This window comes from Equus przewalskii, chromosome 7, assembly GCF_037783145.1.
Source record: "Equus przewalskii isolate Varuska chromosome 7, EquPr2, whole genome shotgun sequence".
NCBI classification, from domain to species: domain Eukaryota; kingdom Metazoa; phylum Chordata; class Mammalia; order Perissodactyla; family Equidae; genus Equus; species Equus przewalskii.
The window spans coordinates 32,252,711-32,271,469 of record NC_091837.1 but is presented as its reverse complement, the minus strand read 5'-3'; the positions used below and the strand labels follow the sequence as shown (position 1 = coordinate 32,271,469).

The window sequence follows — 18,759 nt, the reverse complement described above, 5'->3', positions numbered from 1 at the left end:
CAAGATTATTCCAAGATAATGTGAGGAGAAATTCTTTAAATTCACACCAGTAGCACTTATTAGGCACATATATTGATTACCTTCTGTATTTAGGATACTGTATCGGGCATTAAAAAGGTGAACAGTTTCCTGTTCTCAGGGAGCAGAAATACAGGTTCATGAAGTACAACAATACTTGGAAGAATATAATTTCCAAAAGAAAATCAGTGGTCTGTTTGAGGAAGATATGTGATAGAAAGAATAAAGTATTTCCAATGTTGATCACCGCCAGATTTCAAGGGTCTCAAAGTGTCGATTTTCCTGGAAGTTCTCAATATGATACACATTTCCTTGTATTAACACGAGTGGCTTAAGCCCGTCCAAGAGGGTGTCAGTGTGACGGTCTAAGGAAATGCACACCTGAGCGCCTTGGGTGAGCGTGCCCTCCTCCTGGGCCTTCTCAGAGGGGGCTGCTGACTCCCCAGTTCTCGGGCAGGAGGCTCGCTCTGCATTGCCGTCTTCACCGTTGTGCAGCTTCCGATAGACAGCAACTGTAACTCCTCTTCTAAGCTAGAAGGTGGTATTTCCCTTTACAGGTTTCTCTCATTTCAGCCCTCAGCCTTTGCGAGACTGAAGAAAGAAGGAAATGCTGCTTAAGTCTCCTGCTGAGATTCAGTGCAGTTTGTGCTGCCTGCTTTTGCTCTCAGTGTCGAGCATGGATTAAGAAGTGATTTCCCGGGACTTGAGCGTCGAGGCAGTGCTCTTTTCAGAGAACGTGTTGCCGGGTGTGACTAGCTTGGGTCAGCTGTGGATCCTGAGCACTCCTCACTCTGTCCTCCCTGGGGCAGCGCCCCTCCCAGTCTCCTCCCTAACCACTAGGGAAGGTGTCAGTGCTTCTGCTCTATTATGAGAGAGGGATGGGGTCGGCCCGGTGGCACAGCAGTTAAGTTCACATGTTCCGCTTTGGCGGCCTGGGGTTCGCCCGTTTGGATCCCGGGTGCGGACGTGGCATCACTCAGAAAGCCATGCTGTGATAGGCGTCCCACATATAAAGTAGAGGAAGGTGGGCAGGGATGTTAGCTCAGGGCCAGTCTTCCTCAGCAAAAAGAGGAGGATTGGCAGCAGTTAGCTCAGGGCTAATCTTGCTCAAAAAAAGGGAATCACAACATTTATTAACCTACCCGGGGTCATTCTTTAGTAATGTAGCAGGTTCTTGAGTAGAAGTCTGTATTTTAGCTCTACAAAGGGAAAATGCCACCCCTTAAAAAGAAAAACTAGAGCCAGCCCTGATGACCTAGTGGTTAAGTTTGGCACACACTGCTTCGGCAGCCCAGGTTTGGTTCCCCGGCACGGGACCTTCACTGCTCGTCTGTCAGTCGCCATGCTGTGGTGGTGGCTCACATAGAAGAACCAGAAGGACTTACAACTAGAATATAGAAGCATACACTGGGGCTTTGGGGAGGGGGAGAAAAAGAGAGGAAGAGGCAACACCTGTTACCTCAGGGCGAATCTTTCCCAGCAAAAAACCCTCAAAAACATTTCTATTTTGTATATTCATGGCTTGAAATGCAAGTTAGTTTTGGTTTCTTTATTTTACAGTTTGGTGATTTATCATTTCTTATATTTTATTTCAGCATTTGGCTGGTTTATCATTTCTTCAGAACTTACATTTCTTAAGAAAATTTGTTGGAAAGATGTCTTAAGATTTTAAGGATGTGTGTGTATGTAAGTAAATTTTATCATAGTGCAGCTATGAGTTTTGGTACCAGAGGCCTAAAAGAAACTGGTTTGGGCCTAAACTTAAAAAGAAAGAATATATAACTGAAAAGTTATATATTTCCTCAAAAAAAGAAAAATTGCTTTAGAGTCCTCATGTTTAGGGATTTTTAAGTTATAAACAGAATTTAACTTAAAGTGTACCTTTCAGCCGTGCCTGCATGAATAGCCTAGGGACCTTGAAAACATGCAAATGCCTTGGCCCAACTTTGGAAATTCTGGTTTATTTGACCTGAGGTGGGTTCCTGGGCATTGGCCGTTTTTAAAATACTCTTAGGATCCGTTGTTGAAAACCACCAGTTTAAAATATTGCTTCTGTGACGTTGGTTATGATATGCTACTGAGAGAAATTTTTTGTGAAGTTTCATCAGGTTACCTTTTTATTCTCTTAATGCTATTTGACCAAAATGGAGCTCCGTAACAGATACCTACAGGAGGCAGGATGCCGCTGGGAATGTCGTCATAGCTGGTAGGGCTGTAAGGTAAGTACACAGAGATACAGATGCGATCTAGGGCAGAATATGGAAAGAGCCCTCTTGGTGCTGTAAAGCGCAGTAATGTCCAAAGGAGAGAGACATCACATGTGGCTGGGAGGACAGGAAATGTTTTCAGGAAGTGGCACTGGAGAAGCGTCCTAAAGGGTGAGACTTGACAGGCCCTAGGCAAGGTGGAGCGTTTGGGGACATGTGGGTAACACCTCTAGTGGACTGAACCCCTCGAGCCTGTGGAAGTCCCTGAGTTCCCAGTGATCATATCAGACAGAAATGGGTGGCTTTTGGATGATCTTGAAGAGCCAGCTCATTATCTTGAGATTGGGGGAAGGGAAAGGAGTGAGCGTTGATCCCGACTGTCATCATCAAGCTCATCAAGCTGTGTCGCTGGATAAACACAATTCTGGCAGAGAAGTGCCTCTTCATAGGCACACTCCAACTGATAACTAGAGGAGGAATGGGTAGGATTCGAAGATTGCCATCTTGCAACCTCGTGTTAATGGATCTAGGACGATGACCGTCAGTGATTGTTTATACCACAAAAAAGGCAAGAGTCACTTTATGCTTCCTGATGAAATTACCCAGCGTTGCTTAGGGGAAACAGTGACATCAGAATCTGACCAAGCTTCTAGGTTTAACTCCCAGTTTATGGGAAATACAAGGGACAGAGGAACAGAGTCAGTTACACCATGGAGATGCAAACAGCAAAGTCTAGACTGAGGGAACCCTACAGGCAATGACCTGCTCTCTTAGACAGATTGATTTCAAGGAGAAAACCAATACACGTGGAGAATTCGCAGCCTAAGATGGACTAAAAAGATACGTCAGCCAGTTGCAGTCTGTGGACTTACCACACAAACTGAAAAAGAAAAAAAGAATCTTTGAAACAATTGGAGAAATTGAAGTACTGACTAGATACTTGGTGATATTAAGAACTGCTTGCTAATTTTGTTTAGATGTGATAAAGATATTGACATTACATTCTTTAAGAGTAGAGTTAGGTAGTAAGACATAATGGGGGTAAAATTATTTGCTGAGATGCTTCAAGATAACCAGGGGGAGGGTGAGTTGAGTGGAACCATAGATGGGCCAAGGTTGTGGTCCTCAGAAGGCATCTGTGGAGACAGTGATGAGTGATCTGGGTTTCATTATACTATTCTCTCTACTTTTGTTTGTGTTTAAAATTTTCTGTACTAAAGCATTTTGAAACTGGTTTTTAAAAATTGCTCCTCTAAGTAGGCAAATAAAAATTTTAATGCAGACTTCCCAGGTGATGCTGGTTGATGAGCCATACATTGAGAACCAGTGTTGTACAAACATTGTAAAAATCTTGAATGCCCTTTGACTTGCAGGAAGTTTCGTTAATGCTGCAGAAAAGCTTATTTCATCTGCTATATTTGAGTGGTGATGATGGATGTATCCTCTTGAATTTTTGCTCAAAGAAAGCCTCCGGACCTTAGCGAATACGTTATTCCCCTTGTTTGTAACGTGGGTGTGCAGTGCTGCTCCTCAGCAATTGCTTTGAGCTACCGCCCAGCTGGTGTTCGTTACCGGATCATCTTGGCGTAGGTCACAGGCATTTTGGACTCGAGGTTCCTGGGTGTGTGTACGTGGGATGGAGGTGGATGACTGCCTATCCTACAATGATTTTACCTTTATCATTGGTATGTGTTGTGATTAAAGATTTTTAATTTTCTAAGATGTTTACTCTTAATAATTTTTTTCATTCACTCATGATAGAAGTAAAATCATTTGGAGTTTAACTTTATTAACCTTTTTAAGTATTTATTAAATTATTAACAATTTAAAATACATTAAATATTTTTGTTTCTTTTTAATTAATAGACTTTTTTTTTTTTTTTTTTGGTGAAGATGGTTGGCTTTGAGCTAATGTCTGTTGCCAGTCTTCCTCTTTTTGCTTGAGGAAGATCGTCCCTGGGCTAACATCTGTGCCAGTCTTCCTCTATTTTCTATGTGGGATGCAACACAGCATGGCTTGATGAACCGTGTGTAGGTCCACGCTCGGGATCTGAACCCCCGAACCCTGAGCTGCCGAAGCAGAGCGCACATATTTAACCAGTCTATTAAGAGGCCACCGGACTGGCCCCTTAGTAGGCTTCTTTAGAGCAGTTTTAAGTTTACAGGAAATTGAGCAGAAAGTACAGAGAGTTCTCATATTACCCCTCACACGCCCTTCTCCCCTCTTCCCTCTTTCCATATTTTTAACATTTTACATTACTATGCTACATTTGTTAGAATTGATGAACCAATATTCACACATTATTATTAACTAAAATCCATAGTTTGCATTAGGGATCACTCTCGGTGTTGTACATTCTGTGGGTTCGGACAAATGTATATGACCTGTATCCATCATTATAATATCATAGAGAGTATTTTCACCCTTAAAAATCCTCTGTGCTCCGCCTTTTCATCTCTGTCTCCCCCAACCCCTGGCAGCCTGTGACCTTTTCACTGTCTCCATAGTTTTGCCTTTTCCAGGACATCATATAGCTGGAATCCCACAGTGTGCAGCCTTTTCAGATGGGCTTCTGTCACTTAGTAACATGCATTTGAGTTTCCTCCATGTCTTTTCATGGCTTGATAGCTCATTTCTTTTTAGTGCTGAATAGCATTCCATTGTCCAGATTGTAACACAGTTTATGTACCCACTCACCTACTGAAGGACATCTTGGTTGCTTCCAAATTTTGGCAGTGTCGAATAAAGCTGCTATTAGCATCCATGTGCACGTTTTTTGTGGACATAAATTTTCAACTCCTTCGTGTAAATGCCAAGGAACGTGTTGGCTGGATCATGTAAGAAGAGTGTGTTTAGTTTTGTACAAAACTACCAGACTGTCTTCCAGAGTGGCTGCACCGTTTAGCGTTTCCACCAACAAGGAGTGAAGTTCCTGCTGCTCCACACCCTTGTTAGCATGGGCTGGCGTCTGTGTTGTGAATTTTAGCCATTCTGATAGGTGTGTAGTGGTATCTCGTTGTTTTAATTTGAAATTGTCTAATGACGTGTGATGTGAACATCTTTTCACATGCTTGACATCTGCATATCTTCTTTGGTGAGGTATCTGTTCAGATCTTTTGCCCATTTTTTAATTTGGTTTTCTTATTTTGAATTTTGAGAGTTCTTTGTGTACTGTGGATGCCAGTTCTTTATCAGATATTTGGTGTTTGCAAATGTTTTCTCCCAGTCTATGGCTTGTCTTTCCATTCTCTCAAAGTTTTTCCCTTTTGACACATTTCTCCTAACACCCAACAATTTCATGGATCAGTTTGGAAAATTTTAAAATTAAAGAAAAATTAAGATAGTTAAGAATGAAAGTTGTTTACATTGCTTGGGGATGTACCAATCTCAGGATATATAAAGTCTTTCAGATTGTTGGGCTGTAATGTTTCTGTTTACTCTGTTAGAAACAGAAATGCAATTTTTTGGTTGAAGGAAGAGGGCACTCCATCGTTGGTTTGTTGCTCTGGGAGATCAGAACCAGCTTCTTGGGTGTTCAGGTGATGGTACTGAATGCTTCCATGAGCTCAAAGGCCTGAGTCAGAGACATGACTAAACAACTCACAAGACAGCAGACAAGACTAAGAACTGTTACTCTTCTCTGCTGAGGTAAACCATCCACTGATTTGGAATATTTCTCTCAGAGTTGTTTTAATCTATTCGATTCTTAACTCTTTATGGCTGTATATAAACACAGCCACTGACAGTAGGGTATCTAGAATTGATCACTTATTGAATATCATGTCTTTGAGAACCAAGTATTTAACATAAAGTCTCTAAAAGTTCCAGTCTGATTGTTGAGCTTTGGTCTTTTACCTAAATTTAGATCTATTTACCTAAAGATACACACAGATATCAACAAGTAGAAATAATTAACTTGAAAAGCTAAATAATGTGCTAGAATAAAAAACCATCTGAGTTAGAAGACTCAGGACTTTCTAGGAGCTGGCAGTGATTGCAGAGGGATCTCTTCCAGGGCTGGAAAATAGTCTCAGCTCCGTGTCCCGTCCCACCTCCATCCATTGGCAGTGTCTTTCTCATCACAGGGTGAAGAGGTGCTGAAGCCACATCTGGGCTCCGTGGGAAAGCATGCACTACAGCATTACACATTACGTATGCGTGTGTGTGATAGACATTACGTATGTATGTATGTGATTACACATTAGTAATTTTGCCATGAGCAAAGGGGGCCCCGTTACAGCCTTGAGCCCGTGATCGCCTTGCTCCATACAGTCTTAAATCCTCACTCAGGGGTGAGAAAATGAAGCCCAAATAATTTAAAAGACTTTTCCAGTGTCATCCAGCTGGTGGCTGTGGTGATGCTGAGCAGGTGGGGATTTCATTGTTTCCATATATCCATCTATAGTATATTCTAGACAACTGATCTTGGTTCTTAGGACCAAAAAAGAAATCTCCAGTGTGAAGAATGGCCCACTATGTAATTGTCTTAAGGACTGTTTATAGTGTTCACAATATATTTGAAATATTTAGTAAGAAAAAATCTGGTCTATTCAAGAGAGAGTTATGAGTCATTAATAGAAATCAGAATGTGAGAAGCCAGAAAACTAAGAGCCAGTTAGTATAGTGGTCTCTGCTTGAGCTACTCCACGCCAGCTGTTAGACAGAAGGACACAGCAGCCAGAAGACAGCTAGTGAAAACAACACCCAAGGCAGCCTGCGGCATAGTCCCAAACAGTTCCTCCACTGAGGGGCTGGCTGTGGCCTGCTGGATTAAAGGATATAGGAGGCTTTGTGAAGAAAAGTGTTTATTTGTATTTGTTTTGTTTTTTATTTTCGCTCATTGAGAAAGTACTTGGCCAGACACTGATGTGTATTTGTGTGGGTTGTGTAAATATTATGATCTAGCTAAAGGTACTAGGTAGTAAGCAGGTAATTGATATGTAAAGAAAGAGCAGGACATGTTAATACTAAAGCCGTGTGTTAGCACCACAAGGGGCTGTATACATGCTCCTACAGCAAAAATGTATAAGTTCTATGTTACGTATCCTGCCATTTGGCAGTTACTTGAGCTATAACAGCTGACGTTTGCGGAATGCTTGACATATGCCATCACTGGATAGGTTTGAATACTTTGTTTTATTTTAATGTCATCCATTGCAAAGAATTAGGTGATATCATACCCATTTTACAGAGGGAAAAACAGAGAGGCTCACTTAGCTGCAAGGGACATAGTGAAGATTCAAACCCAGGTTTATCTGCTAAAGCCACTGCACATAGCCATTATGTGATACTGCCTCTCTCATCTTAACTTCTCTGAACCCCTCTGTTCCTGTCTGTAAACTGAAGATAACATCAGTAGAAGCACTGGAAGAACCAATTTTTTTTAAAACTTTATCATTTGTTAAGCATTATTTAGAAATAACATGCTATTATTTATATGCAAAAGATGTAAACCATAGAGCAGCATTTCCTTGTCACACCATTTATTCATATCCATTGAGCAATGTTATTATGTAGCTTTGCTAACATGTAATTTATTTTCATACATTAAACTTTTTTTAAATACATGGTTGATTTAGCTAGCTGCAATTCAGCTTTACTTCTCTATTGTATATTGATCTTTTTTCCTAAACCGTCATGCTTTCGAGGACTGAGTGATTAATCTCCAATCTGATTATGGTTGCACAGTAATACACCCCACTTACAAGTCTTGCAAATACTTACTATTTTGATATGCACAATGTTTATCAGTTTTTCATATTTCTCATTATTATTATTAAATTTTAAAGACAAATAGGCTTAATATATTAGATATGAAGTGTTGGTACTACACAAACAGAAATTAGTTTAGCTTAATTGTTGCCAGTTAAAGCGTCTCACTCAGGCCACCTTGAGAGACCTTTGAGGGATCGGAGAACGCAGTAAATTCAGTTGATGGATTTTTTCCCCGGAAGACTACCTTTTTCCTTCTCCTAATCACTGTTTTATGGCCAAAAATATAGCACATACATCTGTAACTTATATTTATAAATGATAACTAAATCTTTAAACTTAATGAACATTTTGTTCTGTTTAATAGGATGGATTTTCTCTAAAAGAAATTAAGAGAAAGTTGAACACTATAATACAAAACTAAAATTTGTGGGAAAAATAAACTAACGTAGCTAGTTTAACTGGCTTTATAAAGTGATCTGCAGCTGAATTTCTAGGTGAGGACTGGTATAGAGCGTTTTAAGGGGATGTCTAAGACAAGGAATAGGATTAGTTCTTCCCAGGCTCAGAATCTGATAATGTGGGCAATTGAGTCTGGGCCTTCTGAAACATGGCTTGTGTTGGTCCTTTAATATTCCTTTCACTGTCAGGATATTATATTTCACAAGATATGTGAGGCTTCCAAGCACCATATCATTTCCCCAGCTACTTCTGTTGGTTTAGGTCTGCTTTATTGAGCCTTTTTACTAGTTAACATGGAGATGGCCAAGTGTTCATGCTTGAGTATCGCTTATTGAACAGTTACAGCGAGCAATATTTTATTTTTTTTATTTATTTTATTTTTTTATTAAGGTTATGAAAGTTAACATCCTTGTGAAATTACAGTTGTACATTATTATTAGTCATGTTGTAGGTACACCACTTCACCCCTAGTGCCCTCCCCCCACCCCCCTTTCCCCTGGCAACCACCGATCAGTTCTCTTTGTCCATATGTTAACTACCACCTATGAGTGGAGTCATGCCGAGTTCGTCTTTCTCTGTCTGGCTTATTTCACTCAACATAATACTCTCAAGGTCTATCCATGTTGTTGTGAATGGGGCAACTTTGTCCTTTTTTATGGCTGAGTAGTATTCCATTGTATAAATATACCACAACTTCTTTATCCAATCATCAGTTGCTGGGCACTTAGGTTGGTTCCATGACTTGGCTATTGTGAATAATGCTGCAATGAAGATAGGGGTGCATGGAACTTTTGGAATTGCTGATTTCAGGTTCTTAGGATATATACCCAGTAGTGGGATGGCTGGGTCATAAGGTATTTCTATTCTTAACTTTTTGAGGAATCTCCATACTGTTTTCCATAGTGGCTGCACCAGTTTGCATTCCCACCAACAGTGTATGAGGGTTCCCTTTTCTCCACAGCCTCTCCAACATTTGTCACTCTTGGTTTTGGATATTTTTGCCATTCTAACAGGTATAAGGTGATATCTTAGTGTAGTTTTGATTTGCATTTCCCTGATGATTAGTGATGATGAGCACCTTTTCATGTGTCTATTGGCCATCCGTATATCTTCTTTGGAGAAATGTCTGTTCATGTCCCCTGCCCATTTCGTAATTGGGTTATTTGATTTTTTATTGTTGAGTTGTGTGAGTTCTTTGTATATTATGGAGATTAACCCTTTGTCGGGTAAATAACTTGTGAATATTTTTTCCCACTTAGTGGGCTGTTTTTTTGTTTCAATCCTGTTTTCCCTTGCCTTGAAGAAGCTCTTTAGCCTGATGAAGTCCCATTTGTGTATCCTTTCTATTGTTTCCCTTATGTGAGGGGTTATGGTGTCCGAAAAAATTCTTTTGAAGCTGATGTCAAAGAGTGTGCTGCCAATATTCTCTTCTAGCAGACTTACTGTTTCAGGCCTAATCTTTAGGTCTTTGATCCATTTTGAGTTTATTTTAGTAAATGGTGAAAAAGAATGGTTGATTTTCATTCTTTTACATGTGGCTGTCCAGTTTTCCCAGAACCATTTGTTGAAGAGACTTTCTTTCCTCCATTGTATGCCCTCAGCTCCTTTGTCAAAGATTAGCTGTCCATAGATGTGTGGTTTTATTTCTGGGCTTTCAATTCTGTTCCATTGATCTATGCATCTGTTTTTGTACCAGTACCATGCTGTTTTGATTACTGTGGCTTTGTAGTATGTTTTGAAGTCAGGGATTGTGATGCCTCCAGCTTTGTTCTTCTTTCTCAGGATTGCTTTAGCAATTCAGGGTCTTTTGGAGCAATATTTTATTTTATTTATTTATTTATTTTTAAGATTGGCACCTGAGCTAACAACTGTTGCCAATCTTTTTTCTGCTTTATCTCCCCAAATCCCCCCTCCTACATAGTTGTATATCTTAGTTGCAGTTGCTTCCAGTTGTGGCATGTGGGATGCTGCCTCAGTGTGGCCTGATGAGTGGTGCCATGTCCTTGCCCAGGATCTGAACCAACAAAACCCTGGGCTGCTGCAGCAGAGTGCACGAACTTAACCACTCAGCCACGGGGCCAGCCTGCAAGCAATATTTTAAATTTTGCCCATTTTTATTCATGGCAATTGATACAACTTTTTTGTGTGTGTTAAGTTGCTTTTCTGATTTGTTTTCCACAGAAACGCTCCAGAGGCCAAGTGCTGTTTGATAAAGTATGTGAACATCTGAACTTGCTAGAAAAAGATTACTTTGGGCTTACATATCGAGATGCTGAAAACCAGAAGGTGAGTGATTAAAAGCAGTACAAGGGGCCAGCCCAGTGGTGCAGTGGTTAAGTTCGCACGGTCCACTTTGGGGTCCCAGGGTTCACTAGTTCAGATCCCACGTGCGGACATGACACCGCTTGGCAAGCCATGCTGTGGCAGGCCTCCTACATATAAAGTGGAGGAAGATCGGCACAAGATGTGAGCTCAGGGCCAGTCTTCCTCAGCAAAAAGAGGAGGATTGGCAGCGGATGTTAGCTCATGGCTTCTTCCTCAAAAAAAGAAAAAAAAAAAGCAATACAAGATATTATGCTGTGAACTGCTCATTCCTGCAAGAAGGTAAACTAAAACTGATGGCAAAGTCATTTTCTCCACCTTCCCTCACACTCCACATTTACTACTCTGAGTCTCTAAATGCTGTTACTCACCTTGTCTCTGCATGAAGGAAATTGTTGACAACTTCTTTAATCTTCAATAACCTGAAAATAGTAAGTCACTGTTTGTTTTTCATGCCTGAGTTATTTATGGTTCCAGGAAAGCATTTTATTTGGTGCTTTTGGAGGATGATATATTTCAGTGGATGTGAGCCACTGAAAATCAAATGCATTGATACTTATATAGAAAACGTTCCCTGTTTGCTGTCCTCTTCTTAATACATCTTATTGTGCTTTCCTGTTCTTGCCGAGTCGGAATATGAGATGGCTCATTTGCTGAGCTGACGCTTCGTCTAGTCTGTCAGTAGGTGTTTAGTGTTCCGTGTCATACCCCTGTGGACCCTGACACCTGAGCGATGCAGTCTCTGCAGGGCTTTGTCTCACTAACCCCTGCAACCACTGTGTGAGACTGGATGGCTAGGACATCACTCTGTCAGGTTACGTGTGCCTTTAGTTTATTCTAGTAACTTGTGTGAACGTAGAATCCACCATCTTTTCCTCCTGTGTTTCTGTGCTAGCTTGAATCCCTGAAGGCAATGTAAAAGAAAAGAATTTTGTTAGGCATGAATGGTGCACACACACGTTTTCTCATGAGACCAGAGCCTGGGCCCTCGCAGGACCTGGTGAAGGGGCAGCAGATGTGGGGGAAGGACCCAGCTTGGAGGGCCTTGCAGCAGCCGCTCACTCTCAGATATAACAGTGCATGTCTCTCCCTGATCAACACTAAGTCGTTTTTATTCTTCTCTGATTCAAATGCATCTATCGTTTCCTTTTCAGAATTGGTTGGACCCTGCTAAGGAAATCAAAAAACAGATTCGAAGTAAGTTCTTTTGGGTTATTCTATATGGAGATGTGAAGATTCAGAGAGTAGGGTTGTCTGGATTGGTAGCCCATATCCTCATGGCTAGTGTGAATACAGTTTTTTGAAAGAGATTAAGATCTCAAATTTTGTCTTTGGCAGGTTGGTCTAACTCAGATACCCATTTTTAATCATCACAACTTGGGAATAAAAGGACTATGGCATTTGACCTTCCCCCTGCCCGCACACAGACGTGAAATATGATTTAATCAAGGGGTGCTCCAGTTGACAATCATTTAAAAGTTCCAAACTTAATTATTAGCGTTATATTAAGCCTAACTGCCACAAAAGTGTAAAACTGGAGCTAAAAATAATAGTCGTTTAATAGTTTAGAAGTGGAATAACCACTCAGACTGAGGTGTACTGTCTGGTGACAGGCTCTTTTCTTGGTCCCTAAAGGCAAGTTAGGAAATGCATATTTCCTAACGGACAAAACAGTTGCATGAGCAACTCACAAAATTGAATTGAAGCAGCTAAGTACTAGACATGGTGCTAAATCTTACTAACAATTACCTGCAAGTTAAAGTGAGACATTTCTCACCCAGCAAAGATTTAAAAAGTTTAGTAATACCTTGCACTGGCAGTTATGTACACAACTGGTAGAAGTATAAATTGGTACAACCCTTTAAGAAGATACTTGGTGTCAGTATTTATTAAAATTTAAAATGTTTTTATTCTTTGACCCCTAATTTTACTTGCAGAAATTTATCCAGTTTGTATAAGAGAAGAAAATGTGCGTGTATGTACATGTGTGAAAGTTCATTATAAGAGTATTTGCAATAGCAGAAAACTAGAAGCAACTGAAATATCTGTTTATAGAGAGATGGTTACATCACTCATGGACTAGCCATACCTTGAAACACTAGGCAGCTATTAAATACAAGGAGGTGGAATAAATATGTCTTTCCTCTCATTAGTGAGACAAACAAGTCATGTTGTTTGTAAAAAGTTATGCACGTACAGGTGTGGAAGCTGTTGGCAGAGCACGGACAATGTGCACAGTAACCACCTCCAGCGGTGGCGCTGCACTGTAGGGGCTGAGGGGGAACGTTTTAGTTTGGCTTCCGCCCTTTCTGTAGCTCTTGCTTTTACCATAAACGTGGATAATCTGTATAGTTTTAACTAAATAGTTAATTTTTTTAAGTCATTCATTTTTTTATCAGTAAAATCTAGATTAATTTTCCTGAACAACTAATTCTAGTTAAAGAATAAATTTAAGACCAGTTTGTTAATAACATCATTCCCATTAAAGTTTTCAACAGTTTACTATTAAAAGAGAGAGCAGATCTTTCTATTGCCTTTGAATGTGCTGAGATATCAAAAGACATCAAGAACTAATATAATTAGTAGTGAGCAGTTTGAAATGGTTTAATACTAGATAATATCTCAAAAGAGGAAAAAAAAGTCACCATATTTCGAGATATTAGAGAGTCTGCTGATTATACAACTAAAGCATCTTTCCCATATTTTTGAAAGAAATTTGGTGTATTCACTAACCAGAAACTTGATAATTAAGTAGTTTGACAGAAATAAATTGGGATTGAAATCACAGACAGCCACAGTTGTGATAAGTGAAAACGCCCCTTCCTTTGGCCCCGGAGAGCCCTATACAAAGTAGAAGATGGTGGATATGTTCAGAGAATCTTTCCATGGAGTCATTGAAAGCAGATATACTGAGTATAGATCATAACATTTTGTGTGCATGAAGTTCTCTGTATTCATCTAATTGGTAAAATGCTGTTTTGTACTTGGGTGATTTATAATTGAAAAGCACTTTGAAAATATATCAAATGTTCAAGGATAAGTCATAATACTGTTACAAGAAAGACTGTATAGACGATTTTCTTGTCTGTTGTTAGTGGAATTCTTTTTTGTCCTGAACTTCCCATTTATGCTGTCTCCCAGCTTCCTAAGAGAAGAATGCTCAGGGGACGATCAGAGCATGGGATGTGAAGGATTATTTTTATCACGCTGATTGGCAGTGTTGTCACTGCAACATACAGAAAACTGAGTCACAATCTTGCGGATACTGTATAGGAGGAGACGAGGAAAATTGGAATCTTTTAAAAATGCAATTTGGTATTTTTATCTGTATTCCTTACTGTTTCCCATGCACCAAAATGTCCGCAAAGTGTACCTTCTACCAAGGCAGAGAAGTAGTATCACGCCTAATGTAATTATTGTATGTCACTCCTCGTCCTAAATATAAACAACAGGAGGATGTGTCTGTCCCTTTTAGGCTGCAGGCCCGTATGTCTCTGTAGAATGAGCTCTTCAAGAGAATGGCAGTCAAGCTGATAAACATCGTAAGTCACAAATATATGAGAAGTAGAAAATTGTGAAACTGAAGAGTTTGTGCTTATGAAAAAATTCTAGTTGTAGTCATCTTTTATGCATACCAGATCTTAAAATTTCTAATACTGTATTTTATGATATATAGTAGTTTTTTGCTATAGATGGAGTATATATAGAAATTTTAAGATTTAGCAGGTATAGGAGAATAAAACTAGAATTTTTCATAAGAATGAGCTCTCTTCAGTTTCACAATTTTCTATTTATCATAAATTTGTGATTTAAAATCCTATATCAACATTACAGGAATATCGTTTTAATGCATTCAAGCTGTTTTGGTTCCCTTTTCTAAGGGGCCATCACCTGAGCAGATACAAGCTCGCAAGCCCGTTCTGTGCGATCGCATCCTCCTGGTTGATTTGTTTCGACCAGATTCTTTACAGGGATCTGTATTTGAGCTTTAATCTGCCTCTCTTGTTAATTTCAAGTTGTATGCCTTATTTAACTGGATGTTTTTTCTTGATTATGGTATAGATTGTAATTTCCTTAAACTTTCCCACCGTTGCAAAATAATGTCCTGTAAAACGTTGTGGTTATTTGGGTTGTAACTTTAGGAAAGTAGATTCCTTAGGATTAGTGATTTTCAAAGTGTGGTCCCATTGTGTTAGATCCACAAGGTGGTTTATTAAAACCATAGGTTCCTAGACCATATTCCAAATCTCTGGAATAAAAATCTCTGGGAGGGCTTTTAACAAGCAACTCAGATGCTTCTTAGGCCCAGTATAGTTTGAAACTCACTTTCCCAGAATGAGGATTTTTGTATTGAAATATCTTTCTTATACTTTTATTACTTCTTAGTTTCCAACTTAGCGTCTTTACCCTGAATTTATTATGAGATTGTTTAATTACATTGATAAACTAGTCATTAGATTCAAGGCATACTTTAAAGTGGATAAAAATTATAGAGGAGCAGTAAGTGCATTGCCCTTAACTAACCCGTTAGTTTTAATTACACTTGCTTGGGGGGAAGCCAGCGCTCACTGACGAACCTCGCCTTTGGCGAGCATTGGAGGGGCTCCATTTTAGCAGAAAGTCATAGGAATCAATAGGAAAGGAAAACCAAATCAGACTCTTTTTAGAATAACAAAAGACTTTTTTTGAGAACAGTGGGGAAAATAATCACTAGAAGTGTATTTGATTGACAGATATTTTATGGCTTATAATTCTTAAAGCCCATGTTTCAGTAGTATTTTATGAGCAGTTTAAAAATGATATTAAGTACCCAATAACACGTGACCCTATGCCAAGTCCTTTATAAGGCACCTCAGGTAGGCCCCTGCCATGTGGAACTTTTAAGTGTAATATGAATGGTGGTGTCAAGAATGAACTAGAATCGATAAATGCACTATGCCATTTATGACAGAAATATAGATAGCCTGTGCAGCTAAGTATTTGCCACATAGGCAAGGAAATAATGCAAAGAAAGGAGCTGGGAAGGACTTAGAGTACTGTGCCTTTTTTCTGAATGTCTGGGAAGGGCTCATGGAGAAAAGGGAGTTTCCGGAAGTCTATAATGGGGAGAAGAGAGCCTTTGGAAGTCTTAGGAGATGTTTGAAGCCTGATGGCTGGACCGTGAGGCCACAGAGGCACAGAGTGAAAGGAAGACCATGGCTGCGGGGTGCAGCACAGATGACAGGCTTCCAACACAGAAGCTGGGGAGACTGGGGGACTTTCTCAGCGGCCCATTCAGAATACAGGCAGGGCTATGCTGTGGTGCTTCAGCGTGGCTGCTGGGTGGAGGGAGGAAATATACATTGTCCCATAGAGGGCACACACAGACCTCAGTAAACTGCTGCGTTCAAAGGCCAGAAGAAAAGCTCAAGATGAATACAAGTTAAAGGAGGGATCCTGTGGAGAGAGTCAAGGTAGAAAAGAAGAAAAGATTGTTTTTTCTTGTTTATAATGATAAAAACCATACACAATTACAGGTAGTATTAATAAAATGGAGAGCTTAGTAAGGCTTAATAATGTTTCAAGTGTCCGTGTGGACAGTCAGAGAGTAGGTGCCTGCTAGAGCAACTGTAAGTAGGTGCCACAGGATGAAGAATGGCAGCGTGTAAAGAGGACCCATCCTCATCATGGGCTAGTAAGGTGTGGATTTGATAATGCGCAGTAAATACATTCAAGTATCTCTCTATTCAGAAATTTCCCCAAGTAAAAAAAGAGTTTTCAGCAGCCCATAGAGCAGCTCACTTCTTAGTCACTCCAACAGACCTTTCCCGTAAAATAAAACTATCTTGACATGTGTTGTAATGGGGTTTGACCTGTAATTACAAAGCAGAAAGGACAAAGGAGATGGGATATGTCTGTAAATGTTGGTATGTGAGCCATCTGGAACTTCATGGCAGTAGATCCAGTCGTTTCCAGACTTGTCTGATTGAGGATTGAGAATTGTGTTGAGTATCCTTCACTTTTTTCCTCTCTGGGAAAGTGCGGAAGTTTGTCCCTGAGAAAGGGAGGAGGTTTAGTCAATTTCCTTGCTAGTTAGAAGCTCCAGGGGCCGACCCAGTGGCGCAGTGGTTAAGTTCTCATGTTCCGCTTCTCGGTGGCCTGGGGTTCACCAGTTCGTATCCCGGGTGCGGACATGGCACCACTTGGCGCGCCGTGCTGTGGTAGGCGTCCCATGTATAAAGTGGAGGAAGATGAGCACGGATGTTAGCTCAGGGCCAGTCTTCCTCAGCAAAAAGAGGAGGATTGGCAGCAGTAAGCTCAGGGCTAATCTTTCTCAAAAAAAAAAAAAAACAAAACAAAAGAAGCTCCAGTAAAGGATTTGACTGAGGAGATGGTTAGAAACTAGATGAATTTTCAGCTTCTCTGTGGATTTCATTTAACGGAGACTTCCCTGTTTTCCATTAATGATCAAAAGTTGCCTGGGTGTTAGTACTTGGAGTTAAGACAGTTCTAGCTATTGATTAGAATAGTAAGTATAAAGGGATTTTCTAAGGTTTTATTCTAATTTTTCTCTTATGTCTGCAGATGGTGCTTGGCACTTTTCATTTAATGTGAAATTTTACCCGCCAGACCCTGCCCAGCTATCTGAAGATATCACCAGGTATTTGAAAGTTGGCTGTGAAAGAGGCAGGCATATTGGGAGAGTTGTGCTTCTCTTAAGTTCTCCAGAGAAGAGGTGTTGACATCTAGTAACCTTACGGTCATCCACCCTGAGATGGCACACGGAGGCAGCTGAACAAGAGCAAACCTCTGATGAGAAGATGGCCAGATCGTCTCTGTTCACAGCTGCGTCTTTGTTGCTAAGCTAATACTTCCCTCTGCCTGACCCTGGGGGGAAACATGCGGAATTGAGACGCTGTCAGCCGCCCTCCACAGCCAGATTTTATGGAATTCAGCCTTAAATGACACAACGATTCTCAGCACTCCTGCCTCAAAACTTAGAGTAAAAATGGGTCTTTGGAGACTTATACCTTTTATATAACCAATCTGATACATGACAGCTATTTTAAAAAATCACGCACACGTGCGTGTGCACATAGAGATACACATAAACACATATCCATGTAAGAGTCTACTTTCCGTGCCCTACGTAGATTAATTCATGTTTGGGAAAGAAGACATTAAGAAAGGAATCGAAGAAAGTATTGTGGCATGGTGACTGAGCTTTGAGCGTGAAGGATCTCGTTATGAAGCTGTCTTGGGGAGGATGTGTCCTCCCGGCTTCCCTGCCTTCTGCCCTGGGACGCATGCCTCTCGCTGTGTCTGGTAGTAAGTTTATAGCCGGCCAGGGGATGTTGTGCACTGTGCGCTCAGTTTGCTGTGTAAGCCTCACATCCTTCTTGGGCAAGGCTTTTCAGAGTTTCAGTCACCTGCTGTGTTTAAAAGTAATTTCACCGGACATATTAGGAGAAGGGTAAAAAACTAGTCCCAGAGGATTACTTTTATATTTGCACTAAATCAAAATTTATAATTTCTTATTTAAAGATGCTTTTTAGTAATTTTGAAGAACTGTTTAATCGTGGCTAGTTTGTGGTTACAGAGCCTGTGTGCCTGGGTTTGCAGTTTAGTGCATGGTCCCTTTCACTCTCTTTGTGCAATGTTTGTAGAGCCTTTGAAATGGGTAGGAATTTCTGTATCTGGATTGCATAGAGTTTAACTATATCATGAGCTTAAAATCACATTTAGAGGGGACCTTAAGACTTCGTTTTAGTCCTCAGCTTCAACAGGTTAACAGTCCGTTTCTTGTATGAAAGGTACACGGAGTGTTTTGTTGCTGTGCCCGTGTGCTGGGCTGTGAAGGGTGTCAGTAAAGCTCTGCAGTGTGAGCACTTAGCGTGGAGTCTTCTGCAGCTCGAATTATCTCTGTGAATCTTAAGAACAAAAACGGAGCAGAAGTCAGCTATTAGTGGAGATATTTGTATGATATGGCAAAATTATGAGAGAAATGTTGTATATTTCCCCAACTTAAAATTGTTTACTGATAGTGGTGAGATTCTC

At 40.3% G+C, this 18,759-nt stretch overlaps 1 protein-coding gene across 50 annotated transcripts in view; it reads left to right on the top strand.

The window, feature by feature from the left end:
- EPB41L3 (erythrocyte membrane protein band 4.1 like 3) overlaps window positions 1-18,759 on the top strand; it is a 228,812-nt gene that overhangs the window by 168,668 nt on the left and 41,385 nt on the right. For all 50 annotated transcript variants that reach the window (XM_070627390.1, XM_070627375.1, XM_070627376.1 and 47 more), the window contains exons 4-6: window positions 10,582-10,686; window positions 11,877-11,919; window positions 17,287-17,362. In XM_070627390.1, the coding sequence (XP_070483491.1) occupies window positions 10,582-10,686; window positions 11,877-11,919; window positions 17,287-17,362 (224 nt within the window). The remainder of the gene's footprint in view (window positions 1-10,581; window positions 10,687-11,876; window positions 11,920-17,286; window positions 17,363-18,759) is intronic.